At 43.4% G+C, this 19,777-nt stretch overlaps 2 protein-coding genes across 3 annotated transcripts; both read left to right on the top strand.

Annotated features, from left to right (window-relative positions):
• Positions 1–782: 782 nt before the first annotated feature.
• On the top strand, positions 783–11,673 carry LOC118429485 (neuronal acetylcholine receptor subunit alpha-10-like). 2 transcript variants are annotated; one of them, XM_035839981.1, is made up of 8 exons: positions 783–958; positions 8,470–8,609; positions 8,782–8,826; positions 8,993–9,102; positions 9,337–9,475; positions 9,738–9,875; positions 10,066–10,327; positions 10,453–11,673. In XM_035839981.1, the coding sequence occupies exons 1-8, from the start codon at positions 904–906 to the stop codon at positions 10,905–10,907; spliced, it is 1,344 nt and encodes a 447-aa protein (XP_035695874.1). In that variant the 5' UTR covers positions 783–903; the 3' UTR covers positions 10,908–11,673. The 2 variants fall into 2 exon arrangements, with proteins under 2 accessions (XP_035695874.1, XP_035695873.1); XM_035839980.1 differs by lacking the exon at positions 783–958 and adding an exon at positions 6,707–6,838.
• Positions 11,674–11,756: 83 nt separating this feature from the next.
• Positions 11,757–18,040, top strand: LOC118429487 (neuronal acetylcholine receptor subunit alpha-10-like). Its single transcript, XM_035839982.1, has 8 exons — positions 11,757–12,108; positions 12,599–12,738; positions 13,201–13,245; positions 13,412–13,521; positions 13,739–13,877; positions 14,100–14,237; positions 14,360–14,621; positions 17,499–18,040. Exons 1-8 carry the CDS (start codon positions 12,054–12,056, stop codon positions 17,945–17,947), a joined length of 1,338 nt encoding a protein of 445 aa, XP_035695875.1. The 5' UTR covers positions 11,757–12,053; the 3' UTR covers positions 17,948–18,040.
• The last annotated feature ends 1,737 nt before the right edge of the window (positions 18,041–19,777 follow it).

The following is a 19,777-nucleotide window of genomic DNA, read 5'->3' on the forward strand; positions in this document are numbered from 1 at the left end:
GATTGGTCCGCGGGGCCTGGCTATATGATAATGAAATAATAAAAACCAAGAGAAAGTGTTGGTGTGTCCTGTGCTACTTATCTGACCGGTCTCAAAATTAGTCGACTTTCAATAGAACTGTTTATTGAAACGCATGATCTACCATAAACCAACTGTCGATATCTAAACATCAACTCCTACAATAGTCTTTTCAAAGCCATTCCGGAAAATATTTGACATTACTGATTCTCATCTATACTGCTGTTGTTGTTGTTTATCTCCAAGTCTGTGTTTTTGGGGCTCAGTTTGATTGGCAGCTGCCGGATAATGTGACGCCAGGTCGGAGGCGTGCTGTTGGGTTTTCTCCAGGCGATTTCACCGCCCTGACCTGGAACGGTATCCCTGACGTACGGGGGATCTTCTTCTGCTGACCACCTCTGGAGTCTTCGGTTACTGCTGCTTGATTAGATAATGCAGACAAGCGTAAATGCGAAGCGTAGTTACAAAACAAAACAAACCGTTTCTTCGTATGTAAATGCTCTTTGAAAGGTTTTTCATATATTACCGTATGGCTTATTTAGTTGAAGCAGTGGACAACGGCTGATAACGTTCTCAGATAACTATCACAGTCTTTATCATTGGCGAGTGGTAGATATAAAAAATAATTTGTGTCCCCGCAAAGAAACAATCACAATCAAGAAACAAAGGTACAAAGAAACATCAGCTGCGGTTCATGGGTAAGCGGGCAGGAATCGTACATTTGTCAACTGGTCATCGCGCATTGGCGCTTGTGATCTCGCGGCATGGCATGACACGCACCTGAATGGACCCACTGTCCAACATTCTTCTGCCAAGCCGAGCGTTTGTAGCGGATAGTGATAGCAAACACACACCACATACACTCACACCAGTGCTGTACACAACATGGGAATGGTCATGAGCTTTTTCCTCCTTACGGTACTCTTCGTGTGGATACCAGGTAAATTACAAGAGGTCAACTTTACGTGTTTTCTTGTCAGTTCTAGTCCGGGTTCGGTTACAATCTAGTAAATGGGGTTATATATTCTCTAAAGCAAAAATTACGTGCCTAGTTTTTAGTTCGCAGAAGTACTATATTATGCGATGCCTGGACTCTTGATCACTAATTAATAAAAAAAAGTTCGCTTCAGTTGTGAGTATATCAGAACATGAGTGTGGATCAGTTGTGGATAATTGTACAAAAAAACGAGTCTATCTTTAGGAACTGTAGGGCTGGAGTCAGCTTTGGCATTGAAGACATCCCTCCTGGCCAATTACGATAAGAGCTCGCGGCCGGTGAAGGAGGCGTCCACTGCTGTAAACGTGGACTTCGACATCTCTCTTAGGCAGATCATTGACTTGGTAAGAAAATTTCTAACTCCGTGGTATTCAGTCTGGACATGTAGGTTCATTCATGGTTATGCGATTGCCTGTCCTTAACTACGAAGTTAAGCTACGTTTAGAAATTGTCTCACGGCCGAGCCGTTTACTTGTTGATTTCTTTTTTCGTAGGCGGAGAAGGAGCAAGCATTTCGTATGAACATTTGGCTACGTTTGGTACGTACTCATGCACCGCTACACTTTTCAGATTTTGCCTCAAACTTCAGTACTGATTGTTTTCTAGTAGTAGTAGCCGCGCCTGGCATATGACCCAGCCGGCTTGATATCTTCGGTCCACCGTTGAGAGCGGATCAACGCTATTACGGCTAGACTCCATGCTGTTTATAAAATCCCTGTGCTACTATAGAATGGTCGTTGTCAATAATACTGCCATAACCTGTACGTTCTTCACGTTTAGTACTGGGACGATGAGTACCTGACGTGGAACGCCTCAGAACACGGTGGTATAGACTCCTTAACCATTCGTTCTTCCGACGTTTGGAGGCCCGACATTTTCCTCTACAACAAGTGAGTAGATGAAGGCTGTTATGCGAGTTCCGTAATCGTTGGAGTTCCTTCGTAGAATTAAAAAGGCACCCATTTGGTAGCATGGAATCCAGGTTTGTTCCGCTCCGCCGCCAGATGACCAAAGCTAACAGGGCTACCCATTTGTATAGCTGACATTACGAGTACGTAAAAAAAACGTCCCCTTGCGGTTACTACCGACAATACCTGTTTGGTTAACTGGTTAGTGCATGGGTGGCTTTTCATGCAGAATGGTGCCGTTCGTAAGTTGGTATGAACAGCGGACCTGGAATGGTAGGGATGATCATATGCGTTTTGAGGCAAAAGTAGTAGTCAAGGTCAGTATTGATCCTGACGAAGGCGACAGTGGTCGTTGAAAATTTAATCAATGTATACCTTTGTGTTGGAGGAAAGTTTAGCAATGTACTCATATCCGTTGATTTTAGAATCAGGGTATCTAGGGATTTCAGGTCGGCAGACGGTGGTTTCGGGCCGGTGATCGACTTGATATCCCTAAATACAAATGCACCTTAAACTTTACCAGGAAATTCAATCCCTCTCATACGTATGCCTGTTTGCTTACCCATCGTGACTGCAGTATAGCCGAGAACTATGGAGCCATAGGGACCGTCACGGACCTCACGGTGACTAACGCGGGGCGGGTCACATTCCTACTACCAGCCATCTTTACCAGCGCATGCCCAGTGGACATTACGAGGTTTCCGTTTGATAAGCAGGTAAAGCCCCGGTCACAAGAATCGTACGATTGACTGCGATGGAGGTTTTATGCTTGGCATAGGCACAGTACGTCGTAAGTCGGGGGAGAATCGGAAGCAATGGTTTAAATATATAAAGCCGTGGTCACAAGGATCGTAGTGCATCGTACGATGAGGTCATAACAGCGTCCATGTGTCAATCGCAGGTGAATCATAGTAAATCGGGGAGCCTCCTATGACGAAAATAGAGCTGAAATAGATTTTGAACATGGTCAAAATTTCTCCATCGTCGTACGATTTTTATTGCCCCCATATCAGACTTCATTACGGCCATTTTTTTTTCTACTGATGAATTTTAAATCATATACTTTTAGCATGTGGTCATGGTTCTAGTTTCCCCTAATATTGCCGATGTTGACGAAAAAAGAAACTATATCAGTTGCAACTGTTCACTGAAGCAACCCGACAACAAGCACCCGTAGAAGAGCCTGCTTTCAAGGCAATATTTTTCACGTGGCAGATCCAGTATCACACACAGGTGATGCATGCATTTGTTTGATGGCTACATACTCGTGGGTGCATAATTAGATCAGACCTCATCTCTCGCGATCGCCTGTCTTGGGTCAATTTACCATAGCCGTAACCATATGGAAAACTCGAACAGAAAGGCAGGCTTATGATATAATGTTTATGATATGAGTTTTGTCTGATGGCATTTTTTCTTGATAGCATATCATCACAAAAAAAGCAAACTATGATTTTCGAAAAAGCCTGACTCGTAGAGCCGGCAAGAAGGCCGATATAAGCATGCAAGTACTTGATTTGAACCTATGTTTGTAAAACTCATGATGTTATGGTTTCTTTTGATTTTTTTTCCAGTAAAAGACATCATAGGAAAGTATTCAACAGCTAGGTCCACATTTGGTTGGCTAAAGAAGCACAAAAGCGGTCAGGCGGCTATTCCAGAGTGAAAAATCGTACGACGCTGGAAAAATTTTGAACATCATCCGATGCTCTGCGATGCTCTGCGATGGCTGATTTTCCTTACGATTTAGCTCCGATTCACTGTGATCATCGTGCGATAGGCGTAATATGCCATCGCAAGGACGTCGTACGATTCTTGTGACCGGGGCTTAAGGCGTGTGATGTCTATGATATCTTTGGGTCCTACATGAGCATTATTTGCTACATCAGATCAGGTACAGAGGACTAATTCATGTGAAAACAAATCCAAGAAGAAACGAAGTTAGTTAAGAAAGCACTTATCGATGAAACAAACTGTGCAAAATATCCATATTGTTCAGGACTGCGTGTTGGAGTTTGGGTCCTGGATCTACACCGGCAATCTGCTGAACATCTCCCTCGTGAAATCCAGCGCGGATCTGAGTATGTATACACAGAGCGAGGAATTTGTCCTGAAAGGAGCACCACTGGAGAGGAAGGTACGGATAAAAGGAGAATTTCTAGTTACTCCTAGTTTAAAGTCCTGATCAAACTCGATTCCGGCTCTAAAATTATGTTATCTGCCATCAGCATCTCAAATTCGATATACATGATAGTTTGTATTTGTTGAAGAGGTCATGTAGGAGTAAGTTGCTGGCTGGGGGCTGCCCAAGTCCTACCTCCCTCTACTCCGCAAGGAGGTAGGGGAGGGTGGGAGGATTCACGCGAGTCTCGAGACTAGTCTCGTGATCTCGCGAGACTAGGTCATCCCGTGATCAAGGTGTAATGAGTAGACATCGTAGATTCGGAAGTACGTGTTGAACGGTTTTCAAGAGTCACTGATTGAAGAATTATTCTATTAACAGTTTGTATTTTATATTAGCATTTGTCATGATTAATCCGCAGGTGGCAGTCTACTCCTGCTGCCCCGACCCGTATGTGAGCATCCTCTTCACCATGCAACTGGAGCGTCGGTCCTTCTTCTACATCTTTAACATGGTGCTTCCGTGCATCATCCTGATGATACTGAACGTGTTCGGCTTCTACATCCCTCCGGACAGTGGGGAGAAGCTAGGCTTCTTCATCACCATCCTGTTGGCTCTCGTCGTCTTCCTGCAAGTTCTGTCGGACTCCTTACCGGCAACGTCAACCACTACTCCTCAACTGGGTAAGCTACCAGCAAGTATCTGTAATATTTCCTTGTTTTGTATGAAAGGGCAGGATGCTGCAGCTTACCGTTACATAAAAACACCTTTTTTTTTCGAGAATTCTTTCCGATGCCCTCATTTGTTAAGAAATCGAGATGATGTTGATATGTATGTTTGCCTCCCAGGCCAGTTCTTCGCCTCCACCATCGCGCTGGTAGGCTTCTCGTGCCTGGCCTCCATCGTGGTGATCCGCCTGTCCTACAGCAGCCCGCCCTCCCGCCCGCTGCCCCGCTGGCTCCGTCTGATTCTGCTGCGCTACCTGGCTCGCCTCTTCTGCATGAACACCATCGCGGACGAGAAACACGTGGTTCATCCAGTCAAAGAGGGCGTCGAGATTGTCTCCCTTACAGACAGCAAAGAAGGAACCAACCAGAGCACGCCATCTTCGACGCATGATCTTCAACTCGCGTGCACTGAGATGCTACGTCATATCCGGAACTTCATCCAGCAGTGTGAGGAGAAAAAGCAGGAAGAAGAGGATCAGGAAGAATGGAAGATGGCGGCCCTCGTGCTGGACAGGGCTCTGATGTTTGTCGTCGGCCTGGGGAGCATTATCGTTTGTCTGATTCTGCTTCAATAATTGATGACAGAAAGTTCTGATAACTCAGGTACCCCTAGCGGCCACCCAATCCTAAAGCATTACTTATCCCGCTGTTCACAAAGAAACAGTTAGCTAGATAATAAGCAACGAACCAACTAACCAACACTACTGACGAAACCTCACAGCATTACGTCCAGGACTTTCAGGTTTTGTAACCATTTATTTGACGTTTTTGTGCTACGTCATGATTCCGTACCACGTCACTGAGCCAGGGTCACCCTGTTTACTTTTGTTTACGGTGACATGTTACGGCTCGGTTGTGTACAAAACACTGCCTATTCACTTGTGATACATGCCAAGTAACCTTAGATCTTATCGAAGTTTCAGATTTTGTTGATTGTCAAAACACCCTAGTCTATTACGTATTTCGTCGTTGCTTTCTTTTTTTAAGCACATTTTCCATCTGCAGTCTAACGTTATATTTATATATATTAGCTTGTAACAAAAGTTAATGAAATTAGATAAATAATACATCTGTATAACACATGCTTCACGATGCTATTTCCCGAAGAATTGAGCATGGATTTATGTTGATTTTACCGTAAATATTGATTCATATCTTCTCATTTTCCACCGCAACCTCTACCTGAAAAGTATCTATAAATGTCACCGAGCGGTCATTGGCGCCTTGGGTCATTAACTTTCCCTCGGGCGAGAAAGTGGCAACACCTACTCTCATAATTGTTTATGGCAATTTGTACCGATTTATAGAGATAATGTTATACCAATATAGAAAATAAATAACCCCAGCATTTTCTCGCCTACTGCTGATTAAAAAGCTATGGGACTAGTGATAGTGATAGAATACTGTAGTACATAATACCGTTAACTTCTTTCCTCTTCGTCAAAGAGTGAATGAGCCTCTCACAAAATAAGTAGTTTACTTTATTTGTAACTTTGATTAAACGAAGTTTGAAGTAATCCGCAGCTTGACTTCAAGTTGCGTCCTGTCACCACCTCGTAATCTACTGTTGTACATGAGATGTTTAAGAAATAGAATAGCGGATGAACGCGTTCTCGGTGGAACGTATACTGTAAGGATATCAAAGAATGTTCAGAGTCAAGAAGAACAGACCAATCATTGTGCCACCCCCCAGTTTGTACCACCCTGCTCACCCGGACTGATACAGTATCAAACGTAATGACGAATGTGAAGAAGAAACCACATCCTTATACATACGACGCCTCTAGAAACTACTGAAGGGTCACTGCACACGAAAAGGTACACCTGTCTTTTGACTGACCCATTCAGAGATTCGATGTAGGCCAATCTAACCTTACGACGTATCGCCATGGGGACCAAATAGGCTTACATCATATGTCACACTACTGAATAGTGTCACTGTCATCAGATCCTCCGGCAGTCTTTCCTGGCGACATTCCCTCCACACTTCCCCGCAGTAAGGACAGCATGATGAAGGTCTCCCCCTGCTTTTTACTTTTTACAACACTGTTCATATGGATACGAGGTATGTACCCATCAGTCAAGTTACACGATTCAGCAGTCGTTACTGTATACTATTCAAGATGGGAGGTAGCACCAGTTTTATCGGTTAGAACCGCCTTCAACTCCTGAGGCTAGCTTGCTTGTGTGTTTACAATGTGTTCTTTCTCCTGTTCCGGCGAGGCGAGTCAAGCTTTAGTAATAAGTTATTAATGGCAAACATTTATTTCCTTTCATATCTCTAACGTTACTACAGTTTTAACTGACAAACCAATTATGAAACTTTGAAAGCCTACCATGGCATCCAACCAATCAAAGTGCTTTAAATGTTTCTTCGGCATCAACTCTATGTCTTTGCCAAAGCATAAAGTATTATTTCTACCACCTTCAGGTTGATCAGGATTTGCTTTCATACTAAGCATGCTGGAAATTGGTTTGTAGCCAAAGTAAGCACGTCGCTATGGTTTGGCAATGAGGTTTTAGGTCTTCCAGCGTTACACCATGGCCAGGTTGTGTCCTTTCGTGGTCACACTAGAGAGGCACTTCTGTGCTCTCCCTGCAATGTAAAACAGCAGCAGCGACTTGTGTTTATCATAGTGTGATATTTCAACTATTTCACTTTAAAACTGCCAATCTTGACATCGGAATATCTACAGAAAGCATTAGAAAAGTTGGGCTTTGTCTAGCGACCCATTCAACTCTAAGGTTGTCCTTATAAAACGATTATTTGCCACGATGTCGTCAACTTCTAACTCCATCAGAACCCCTCCAGAATTGTACTGGGTTTTCTGTATCACAATGCATTAGTACGTCTGACTGTTGAACATCTATCACCTATGAAGTGAACCAATCCCTGATCGACCTCGGTCTAGACACCAGACCATCGTGTGACTATATATACCTCCAGCGACCCCCTGTCGCCATTGGTAAATGATCCGAATAAACTGCATATATTGGTGCTTGGGTGTCTGTGTGGTGCAACGGCTGGAATCAGAATCAGCAGGTCCTGATTTCGATACTCGCCATGCCCCTGCCCCCATGACGGTCGAGTGACGCCCATCGAGTCTCACGGCTAATCTACGGATTTGGTGCTGCCAGTGTGTCAACATCTGCACACTTGCCACTAAGACCCGTGAATTTTTTAGCCCGTTTTAATGTCCTGTAGACAATGCCAGGATGTGTCCTCATGTGTTCCTCGAAGCAGCGTTTCTATTGTGTTCCTAGGGATTATCACGATTGCCTTATAAAGTTATATTACAGTCCCAACAAACGCATAAAGGTCTTAATCAGGATCAGTTTCGACATGCAACACTGTTTTATTCTGTTGCTGTATCTATATATAAAGACGAAACAAAATGAGCACATTTATCTGTCATTATATTGTTGTGGACCGCTTTGTGGACCAGCAGTGCCAATAGAGGATATCTAACTGGACTGCGGTATATTTGCGGCGTTTTTACGTTGTAAATTGAATTTGTGTTACCCTTGACTTTACAATGAGAACATTATTAAAAAACGAATATTTAAAAAGACAACTAAAACACAAGGCATGAACTGACTCATATCGACAAGATTCGTTGAGCGCTCTGTCAAATCGGTCGCGGCCGCAGTGACGCCGCCATCGCACTGCAATATCACGAGTGTGCTGTGTTTCAGGGTCCATCGGCCAAGATGTGGCGGTGGCCTTGAAGAGGTCCCTGTTGTCCAACTACGACAAAAGTTTGCGGCCGGTCAAGTCAGCGTCTACACCTGTGAACGTGGACTTCGACATCTCCCTGAAACAGATTATTGACCTGGTGAGAATCTATCTCTCTGGCGGATTGTCATGATGGACAAGGCTGCTATGCTGTATTCTGATTTACCATTTATGTTTTGAACATGTTAAAGATTGGAAAGATCAATTTTTTGAAAGGTGTTTTGGACATTGCATTTTCACGTTCACGAAGTTGATGATTTTTCCTCCTTTAGGCGGAAAAGGAGCAGACATTCCGAATCAACATCTGGCTGCGTCTGGTGAGTATCACAGGACCTTCTGATTATCAAAACCGGGGATACAAAGCTAATCATATATTTTCTTGCAAACTTTGATAATTGTTCTGGTAGCAGTTAAGGTAACTCTTACATGCACAGTCTTCAATATACGTGGAATTGACGACGTACGTTTGTCATTTATGTATAGTACTGGGACGATGAATACCTGACATGGAACGCCTCCGAACACGGCGGTGTGGAAGCACTGACCATTCATTCTTCCGACATCTGGAGGCCTGACATCTTCCTCTACAACAAGTGAGTAGACAAAGGCTGGTAACGTTGCGAATTCTCAAACAATTGTATTTTGCGGGGAAACATTGTAATGTTACTGTAACCGTTTGACTTTACTTTGCTGAATCAAAATGGCATGTGTGTGCATGTAGTCCTTTTCTTTTTGCGGTATTGTGGGCTTTGAATGGAATCTTCAGATCTTTCCAATAAGGTTTCCCTTTTTTCCGCCCACTGTGTGATTTATTTCACCGACGACAGCATCGCCGAGACGTACGGTGCCATAGAGCCCATCACTGACGTCACAGTGACCAGTGCAGGACGGGTGTCGTACCTGCAGCCCGCCATCTTTACCAGCGCATGCCTGGTGGACATTACAAAGTTCCCATTCGACAAACAGGTAGCTAAATCTTGAAAATTTCCACTGTTACGTAGTTTCAAGGAAGGTAGTGTTCGTATTCTGCAACTTTTAACCAGTAATTCTGTGAAACACGTCTGTAGAACTCTGCATTATTCTCGATTAAACTGAGTCAAGACGCCCAATCCAACTGTTACGTGCCTGTCTACTTAGACGTAACGATGGGGCACACACCAAACGTAGTTTGTCGTTTGTTGATTATCAGCAACGAAACCCCTGCATTTCATGATATCAAATTCTACAGGAGTGTCTCCTGGAGTTTGGGTCTTGGATCTATGATGGCGGAAGCGTGAACATATCCCTGGTGAACCCCACTGCAGACCGCGGTATCTTCACCCTGAACGAGGAATGGATCCTAAATGGAACTCCAATGAGCAGACTGGTAAGCCTCCTTAAAACGTCAATGTTGTGTTGTTAATGACTTTTGTGGTGTTGTGGTTATGGTGTTATGGTGTTGTGTTGTGGTGTGGCGTTATGTAGGGTTGGACAGTTGCGCTGTGCTGTGTTCGCATCTATTCTTTGACCTTCAGTTTAGATTTGTAACCTTCCCTCGCCATCCATACATTCAACAGGCGGTGGTCTACCCTTGCTGTGTTAACCCCTACATCACGATCGTCCTCACGCTACAACTTGAGCGTCGGTCCTACTTCTACATGTTCAACATGGTGCTGCCCTGCATCATACTGATGGTTCTCAACCTGTTCGGCTTCTACATCCCCCCGGACAGCGGGGAGCGGCTGGGCTTCTTCATCACCATCCTGCTGGCTCTCGTCGTCTTCCTGCAAGTTCTGTCGGACTCTCTGCCAAAAACGTCAACAACTACTCCTCAGCTTGGTAAGCAAAAGTGCCTTAGACTCATCACCTTTGTGCATACCAAATTCCACGGGTTTTCCTGATACAATTCCGTCACAACCCTTTTCCGTTATCTAAAGCTTATTGACCTAATCCATCCCTTCCAGGTCAGTTCTTCGCCGCCACTATTGCGCTAGTGGGTATCTCGTGCCTGGCCTCCATCGTGGTGATCCGCATGTCCTACAGCAGCCCGCCCTCCCGCCCGCTGCCCCGCTGGCTCCGTCTGCTCCTGCTGCGCTACCTGGCTCGCCTCTTCTGTATGAACACCATCGCGGAGGAGAAACACGTGGTTCATCCAGCCAAAGAAGGCATCGACAATCTTGTCTTCATGGACCACGACGGCGACACCATCCAGCAGAAGGACGCGCCGACACTCGCGCTCGATCTGTCTCTGCGCGAGATTGTACGCTACAGCCGGGAATACTCCGCCCAAACCCGAGAGAAGAAAGAGGAGGAGGCAGACCAGGACGAGTGGAAGATGGCGGCTCTTGTGCTGGACAGGGCCTTTTTGCTGCTCGTTGGTATCGCAAATATAGTCGTTTGCATCATACTACTGCGTTAGGTCACCTAATCGGTTGTTGACATCAAGAGACAAAGAGCTGTGACGCGTAATGTACTATATTCATTGACAAGGCAAGGAGACAAACTGTACTGTTGAACATTAGAATCTGGTTACAGGTAAAAAGCCTTTGTTACAGGGCATCAAATTATGAGCTCATGGAAATATCGTTCATAACCATAGCTTCCAATGAAGGTGAAAAATGTAATCGATTCAACTGTATGCCACATTCTTGTCAGCCTTTCTTATTTTCTACGACAGGTTAACGTTGTTGAGTGAAGAGACACATTGCTAAATGTTGCTGCAGATACTGTAAATTTGTAAGACTTAAATTTGCCGCTGATAACTTACCATTGTGATTTGAACACACACAAATAGAGACAACAGTTATAAGGCATTTTGCAACCTGCCTGGTGGTTGTAAACTTTGATTAAAACATTGAGTGTCGCCTTAGGATAGGGGAAGTAAGTTTATCAATGTTAACGTTACCGTTATATGAGCTATAGCTTTATATAACGTTATATGAGCTACTTTGATTTGATCCGATATTGAGTTGATTTGATTCATTCTGATTTTGTAATTGTTGATGCCATCTGGGCTATATCAAGTGTTTGAACTTTGAAAAAAGGACATGACTGAGTCTGTGATTTTTTTCTACTCCAGTAGAATTTAAGGTACACTATAGAGAACTATTAGACATTGTATGTAGTTGAGATAGTATTTCAAGTAAAACAATCACGCAGACAAATAAATAAACTGTTTGACATGATTTGTGGTTCTAGTAAAACGGCAGGTGTTGTTGCATAACAGGTACAGACTGCCTCTAGTATCAGCCCTTCCGGGGCACAACACAGCTCACCAGGACAGGTACATTCTATTACGTCATGACGAATATGACGGAGAAACCCTATCCCCTCTGAAACGTCAATAGCGACGTTAACATAAGCATTAGGAGGGCGTTTGAACGTGAAAGGGTGCACTTGTCTTCTAGCTCGCCCATTCAGTTATTCAATGTTGGCCAACCTAACCTTGCTATGTTACGGCATCATATGACCCACGGCTGAATAGCTTTACTGTCATCCGATTCCTTAGTCCACTGTGGTTTGTAGGCGTTAGTCTTGCCTCCATCCAAGGCCGAGTGCGAGCAGCATGAAGGCCTTTCCCGGCTTACTACTCCTTACGGCAGTCTTAACATGGATACCAGGTATGTACATATCAGATCAGACTGCGATGACACAACTATATATTCCTGATCCGCTCTGTACTGTGAAGATCCATGGAAGTGCATTCAGGTACCTTGGTGCGGTGTTGTCAGCTTGTTGAATGTCCTCGTTTGTTGCCATACAGTCTCGCTACTTGGGAGCCATTCGTGTGAAAACCACTGCTTCCTAGAGCTTTTAAAGCTGTTCTTCTTACCAACATGACATAAAAGAGTATTCTTTGTGTCTCCGTCGTCATTAATGCAAAGTGCTTACTGACGTTCATTTTTTCGATGAAGCGGAGTTTAGACTGTGTCAGAAATTATATTCAGTCCGTTTGTTTATGCCGTGACTCGCTTTACTTTACATCGTGGCATTCATAACAACTATTCAGACGTTTTTCCACTATCACCAGAAGTTAGAAATGGACGAAATTCCGTGGACATTTCTTCTGCCCTTCAGAAGAACATTATGAATATAAAGCTGTATTTTCAGGATCTATATGCCAGGATGAGGCCAAAGCCTTAAAGGCGTCCCTCTTGTCCAACTATGACAAAAGTTTGCGGCCGGTCAAGTCAGCGTCTACAGCTGTGAACGTGGACTTCGACATCTCCCTGAAGCAGATTATTGAACTGGTAAAAAAACGTTAATCCCTTTTGAAAAAATTGGGTCCATATTACTCTGTTACGTATATGTTTATCGATGCTAAACGGTGTATCCATATGTTTTGTTCATTCATGAGAAGCTCGATACGGCCTGCAGATCGCTTTACATTGGGGCTCACGAGGGGAGAGGTAAGGGACAAAATACAACAAAGATATATACATACAGATCACATGATCCAAGTCCTTATAAATTTACAAACATGGTCGTATCCTTACATATATATGATATCACAAAAAAAACATGACAGGGTTAAAATTGGCGTCTTCTGTCGCATGATTTTACCGTTTTAGCACTAACAGACGGAGAACTATGCGGGTAACGCCCCTGTACCTGTGCTGGTGTCGATTACAATGACACATACTCAAAATATTATTGTTTTCCCATTCATTTTTAACGTATTTTCATTTTTAACGTATGCAATGTCTATATAGGCGGAGAAAGAGCAGACATTCCGAATCAACATTTGGCTGCGTCTGGTGAGTATCATAAGCAACTTTTGATTATCAAGACAAACAAGCATAGAAAACGTTAAACTTTTTACCACATCTACTGAAGTGCCTGTACATTATGTCGACTTCATTAGTTTTTGAAGCTTCAGTATTCTGTACGAAACCTATGACCTGATATCTTGGTTCTTTTTAGTACTGGGATGATGAGTACCTGACCTGGAACGCCTCAGAACACGGTGGTGTGGAATCATTGACCATTCATTCTTCTGATATTTGGAGGCCCGACATCTTCCTTTACAACAAGTGAGTGAACAACACATCATGAAACTATTATTCAGAGCGTGTTCTAGGGACTGCCTTTTATTACTTACTACTTCATCAATTAGATAATTATAATACCTTTCATGTTGCTCGTAATACTAACAAAAATAATTTTGTATTAAATCTCCTATTTTATGTTCCACGTACTTTCCGAGCAGTACGTTTCTTGGACAAGTATGGTTATCTTCTATCATTATAGCATCGCCGAGACGTACGGTGCCATAGACACCATCACTGACGTCACCGTGACCAGTGCAGGAAGAGTGTCGTACCTCCAGCCCGCCATCTTCACCAGCGCATGTCCAGTGGATATTTCAAGGTTCCCTTTCGACAAGCAGGTAGACATTTATTTGGTACATGCAAATAATTGCGTGCTTAAGTGCAGGTACACGTACGGGAACGTACGAAAGCCATGTAAGCTATACTTAATGAAATGGCGTTTGAAATCCCATGTTTACCTTGGTATGATAGACAGCGAGTGGGAGTGATATTTTTACTGTATAGAAGCCAGCGAATATGGATACTAGACTTCTATACTTAATATTGTCACCTTTCTACAGGAATGCATTCTGGAGTTTGGGTCTTGGGTCTACACCGGCAATCTGCTGAACATCTCCCTGGTGAACCCATACGCAGACCGCGCTATCTTCACCCTGAATGAAGAATGGATCCTGCATGGAGTGCCAATGGAAAGAAAGGTAATTGTCAAGAATATACTGCTCCATGTAGATCACAAACCAGTCAACATTGTAGTTATTTTTTTACTCAATTCTTGCAGTTTGTGTTGCTGATGTGACCTACCACACACCCATGCCCACAGGTGGACATCTATCCCTGCTGTCCCGACCCCTACGTCACTGTCCACCTTACCATGCAACTGGAGCGTCGGTCCTTCTTCTACATGTTCAACATGGTTGTACCCTGCGCCATCCTGATGGTACTGAACGTGTTCGGCTTCTACATCCCCCCTGACAGCGGGGAGCGGCTGGGTTTCTTCATCACCATCCTGCTGGCTCTCGTCGTCTTCCTGCAGGTTCTGTCGGACTCTCTGCCCAAAACTTCAACAACTACTCCTCAGCTTGGTAAGCTTAAAAACAATCATTAACTAGACTTCCACGAACACATACCTTCGCTAGACAAACCATGTGTGTTATGTAGAATGATGTACGTAGACAGTAATGTTTTATTCCTATATATTTATTGTATCCATGATGTAAGTACGGTAATGTACATTGTACATATTTCAAGATATAAACTGTCTTAATATGTACATTACATGTGAGTTATAATATTACACTAATTTGCATAGATTTTTATTGCTAGTTTCACGTGCACGTTGATATAGATGACACTCTTGTTCGTAGAATATTGTCGTTGTTTCTCTAAACTATTTGCGGTGTACATATCCCTGACACTGTGGAAATGGAACGTGTGTATTTATTATTAGTTTTTTTTTACCATGGTTTGTAGATGGGGTTGTCTTTATTGGTCATTGGTCATGGTCATGTTGTAGTATCAGAGACAAAGAGATCATATCATGGTTTGTATAGCACGTGTCGAGAACATCAACATGAACATTGATTAGTGTCCCAATGTCATTGGTTGCAGATTGACCTTGTTGTGTGTATTCGTCTTGTTCCATTACATGTAGAATTTTAGGAGTTGGGCGTTTATAGAGTTCAAAGTTGAAGTCGCCAAGGATTATTGTAAGGGTGTCCTTTGGAAGTAGTAATTTTTTTTGTAGTTTTTCGATAAATTCTGTTTCAGGGAAGGCCGGCGGTCTATAGATGTTGATAATGTTGATTGTTTTGGAGAGTTTGTTGACAGTTGTAGCTATGTACTCCAGGCCACCTGCTGGTATATGTAGCCACGTTGGATTGACGTGTACCTTAGCAATGGCCATGACTCCTCCTTCTCTGCCAGTTCTGTCAGCCCTGAAAGTCGTACTTTGTGGCAGGAAGTGTTGTGTTTGTTGTTGACTATGTAGGAAAGTTTCAACTAAACAAAGGACGTCTACCGAGACAACACGGAACAAATAGCTCACATAACTTTGTTGTTCAGTTAATATGTATGCAAATGCACATACGCCCATGTCAAACATGGGTACACAAGGGTTTTCTACCGTATATATGTACGATACATGCTGCGTATACGAGTTGGAGCCAATAACTGGCTGTTAACTCGCTATGAATGACAAGGATATTTTAGGAACACCAACAAAACTGAATTGTGAGATTTCCGGATCACCACCGCTCTTCGGAAATGTTGAAGTTCTTATTACGCTTGAAGTCAACATTCGTCGAATGGGAAGTCTTAACTTCTTGTTGCGTACTTTAAAATATTTTTTTTTTGTAACGTTGTAACGGCTTTTTCGTTTGTTGTTTATTTACAAGGCGAGGATGGATGGTATCTTCACTTGACCTGATAAAAATGTAAGAATTGTTTGCTGTTATTCCGAGAAGCATCGAAGTGGAAATGACGTTAGTGCCTTCTGACTCCTGGGGTGTGTTGGACACCTGGGGAGGACTATAAGGGTTGCCGGGTGTGTCCACCCGTCCTTGAGTGGACATTTGCTTGTTGGGACAGAAAATCATTTTACCCTGTCTGTCCAAAATAAGACACGAAACTGTTTAAAATGTATGTTGACATATTCAACCAGGAAAATCAACAACATGGGCTCCCAAACAATGAGAGGGACAGAAAAAACATTTTCGAACTTGACCTTCCAATTTGTATCCCCTGCCTATCCACCAAAGATCATTGATATCCATCAACAACATCTCGAGTTATCTTGTCTACAGCCAAACGCACTTATGTACAAAGTTCCCCGGGGACCAGTAGAAAAACGCCAGGTATACCATTTTCGAACTTGAACTTCCTTTTCACAACTGCTACACACCTACCAAATATCATCAAGATCCATCCACAACTTTTGATTGACGACGTGTGTCTGGACCTTTTTGAACAGCGGGCCAATTTTGCAATTCTTTATAAATTTTTTGCCTTCCTAAATCTCTGGCAAGCGGAAGTCTTGACACAACTTAATTGTCCTAATTGATAGTTTTAGGCATGGGAATTCAACTTGTCCTAATGCAGCCTTGTTAGATGGCAAATATACAGTACTAGAAGTATCTACATTATTGTAGCCCCAACCATTTTACAGGATAAATGCAAAACATTGTACATAGAGATATTGGTGCTGTTATTTTGGCATACCATAGCTAATCTGTTAGTGTTGGGTAACCTTCCTGATTGGCACCCACAGGCAGGGGTCAAGGCTGGGTTAGCCCAGGAGCCCAGGGCTGGCTAACAGACATGTCCAAGTAGAGGTTAAGGAGAGACAATTTTTCAAAAATCTTAAAACGAAAATGCTCAATGCAGTTCCAAACAAGTTGCAAGGTGGCCATTTGTAGAATCAATATGTATTGACATTTCTCTCTTTCTCAGTTACATATGTGACAAGTTTGAAAGTCCTATCATGGAATGCAGTGGATTTGTAACCTTTTCCCAATGAATTATGCAAATTAGCTGTTAATTTGCATAATTAGTATCTCACGCCATTTTCGAACTTGACCATCCTTTTTGTGACCCCTACCAAAAATCATAAATATCCATCAACAACATCTCAAGTTATCTTGTCTACAGTCAAACGCACGTACGTACAAAGCTCCCTGGGGGCGAGTAGAAAAACGCCAGGTATACCATTTTCGAACTTGACCTTCCTTTTTATAACCGCTACGCACCTATCAAATATCATTAAGATCCATGCACAACTTTTTGAGCTATTTGCCGTTGACCTACATATAGACCAAAAAAGTCCTAGCGAAACCGTTTTCATAATCTTGTGCCATTCTGGCGAAGGCAATTAGATCTACTTTATCATTTCATGTTTGTAGGATGGAAAAACACTGATAGCCTGTGATTTCTGATGTCTCAACAAGTCTTTCATCCTCTCCTAGGCCAGTTCTTCGCCGCCACCATCGCGCTGGTAGGCTTCTCGTGCCTGGCCTCCATCGTGGTGATCAGGATGTCCTACAGCAGCCCGCCCTCCCGCCCGCTGCCCCGCTGGCTCCGTCTGATTCTGCTGCGCTACCTGGCTCGCCTCTTCTGTATGAACACCATCGCGGAGGAGAAACACGTGGTTCATCCCGTCAAAGACAAAGAGGGGTTCGACAATGTTTCGGATAAGGAGACTATCCAGCAGAAGGACACGCCGAATCTCGCGCTTGATCTTTCTCTGCGTGAGATTGTACGCTACAGCCGGGAATACTCAGCACAAACCCGAGAGAAGAAAGAAGAAGAGGAAGATCAGGACGAGTGGAAGATGGCGGCTCTTGTGCTGGACAGGGCGCTGATGTTCGCTGTTGGATTGGCAACGATTATCGTTTGTTTGGTGTTACTCCGCTAAACTCCCGTAATCATGACAGAAGCAGGCAGGTATTTTAAGCTAAGGGCACAACCCGCCGTACGTACAATTTGTTCAGGCTGTACAGGGCAGGCGCGCCGCAGCCCGATAGCACACAAAGTTTTGCCTGCACGTAAATTCAACGGCGTGTCTGCGTGCTCCAAAATCCGTCAGATTCCCTCCGAGTTCGTACGAAGGCGGTGCTTATACCCCCTTCACATTAGGCGCGATTCGATCGGACGACGAGTCTGCGAGCTCTAATTTACGAGGAGGCATAACCCTGATTCCGACGAAGAAATGGCTGAGTTCCCCCTTCCCGTCAGGGTCATGCCTCCTCGTAATTTAGAGCTCGCAGACTCATCGTCCGATCGAATCGCGCCTAATGTGAAGGGGGTATTACCACTTACGGATCCCAGTTTTCAATATTGCCCACGTTTCGGCACATAGACAGCACGTAATTGCACATACGGCGGGTTGTGCGGGTTAGCTTTACAGATGACCTGCTAGAATGAAGCAAGTGCAGAACATTTGTTGGTGGCTGTGAATAGATAAAAAGCTGTTAATACAAGTGGCGAGTTTTTAAAAGTCAATTTTCAAGTGACTCACATCATATGCTTGAATGCCTCTCCATGCTAATTGCCCTTTGGAAGTCTCTCAGCGCTTTTCTTGTGAATAGCTTGAATCATGTGACCAGTCCTCTACGTTGTAGTGGACATACAGTATGAAGAACTTTCTCGGTCTTTTTCTCCTCATAACGCTATTGATCATAATACCAGGTATGTACGTCCCAGTTAAGACCACTAAGGTCACTCTCATACTCTAATATCCTAGTATGGTGCTAAATGTTTCTTGGTGAGAGTATTTGTCAGTATGTTGATACCCATGGTACGTTACCCCACAAAGTGGTGATGTAACAGTATCCAGACTACTAACGTTACCTTTAAAAAGGTGTATATACATGTACTTTTAGAGCATTAGAATACCATGACTTGTCTTTTTTCCTGTCTTTAACACATTGATATTTGTGGATAGCTAGCAACGTTTTCAGTAAGAAAAGATAACTTAATGTATGGGTATACAATTAAATAGGGTGTGATGTTTTGGTTGTAAGAATATTACTGACATGTGTTGTGTGTATTATATCATCAGGATAATGTACACTTGATATGTAATGCTAGGGATACATTCCCAAATTTGAATGAATATGCATACGTTACGCTCTAGTCTAATTCTTTAGTACCATTTGTGTGTTTGTTATCCTTTGTGCCTTTCGTTCCCAAAAATTGTCCGACCGGGGTCTGGATTTGAAACGCCATCCTAGCATAAGACATCACGAAGTCACCAGTAAACACAGACAGGGTGTGCCTGACTGCGTTTGCTGGCGAATTCGTGATTTTTTTACACGAAACATCCGCCGTACGAACTAAATGTATAGATGCAATTGCAATGATAACCCATAGGAATATACAAAAGGTTACTAACATGAAGTTTGTCAGTTTATACTGCTATTAACGATTAAAGATGTGCTTTGGGCATTGATTTTGTCTCCATGTGGACGTTCTGTTATAACTTTCCCCGTGATGTCAGGTGTTCCGTGTTGCAGTGTTTATGAAGAACGCTTCGGGAATCAACGTTAGGTTTGTTAACAGAGCAGGGTGGAATTTCATGGCCCTCTAGACTAATTTGAAATGAAGCATGTCAAGGCGACAAGGCGAGTCCATTTCAGCACCAAGGACAGGAACATTACATCCGCTCGGTACCTGTCTTTACCCCCTTGCCCCAACGAACCGCCCCCCTCACGGCATGGTTGTCACGAGATTTGTACCACCTAAC

Source organism: Branchiostoma floridae, chromosome 13 (genome assembly GCF_000003815.2).
Source record: "Branchiostoma floridae strain S238N-H82 chromosome 13, Bfl_VNyyK, whole genome shotgun sequence".
NCBI lineage: Eukaryota > Metazoa > Chordata > Leptocardii > Amphioxiformes > Branchiostomatidae > Branchiostoma > Branchiostoma floridae.

Excerpts from the sequence above, each read along its gene's own strand:
- LOC118429485 (XM_035839980.1), top strand. The coding sequence starts at position 6,781 with ATGATGAAGGTCTCCCCCTGCTTTTTACTTTTTACAACACTGTTCATA. Across the intron at positions 6,839-8,469 it reads ACTGTTCATATGGATACGAG|GGTCCATCGGCCAAGATGTG; the intron begins GTATGTACCCAT and ends GCTGTGTTTCAG. Across the intron at positions 10,328-10,452 it reads AACAACTACTCCTCAGCTTG|GTCAGTTCTTCGCCGCCACT; the intron begins GTAAGCAAAAGT and ends CATCCCTTCCAG.
- LOC118429487 (XM_035839982.1), top strand. The coding sequence starts at position 12,054 with ATGAAGGCCTTTCCCGGCTTACTACTCCTTACGGCAGTCTTAACATGG. Across the intron at positions 13,522-13,738 it reads GACATCTTCCTTTACAACAA|CATCGCCGAGACGTACGGTG; the intron begins GTGAGTGAACAA and ends CTATCATTATAG. Across the intron at positions 13,878-14,099 it reads GGTTCCCTTTCGACAAGCAG|GAATGCATTCTGGAGTTTGG; the intron begins GTAGACATTTAT and ends ACCTTTCTACAG.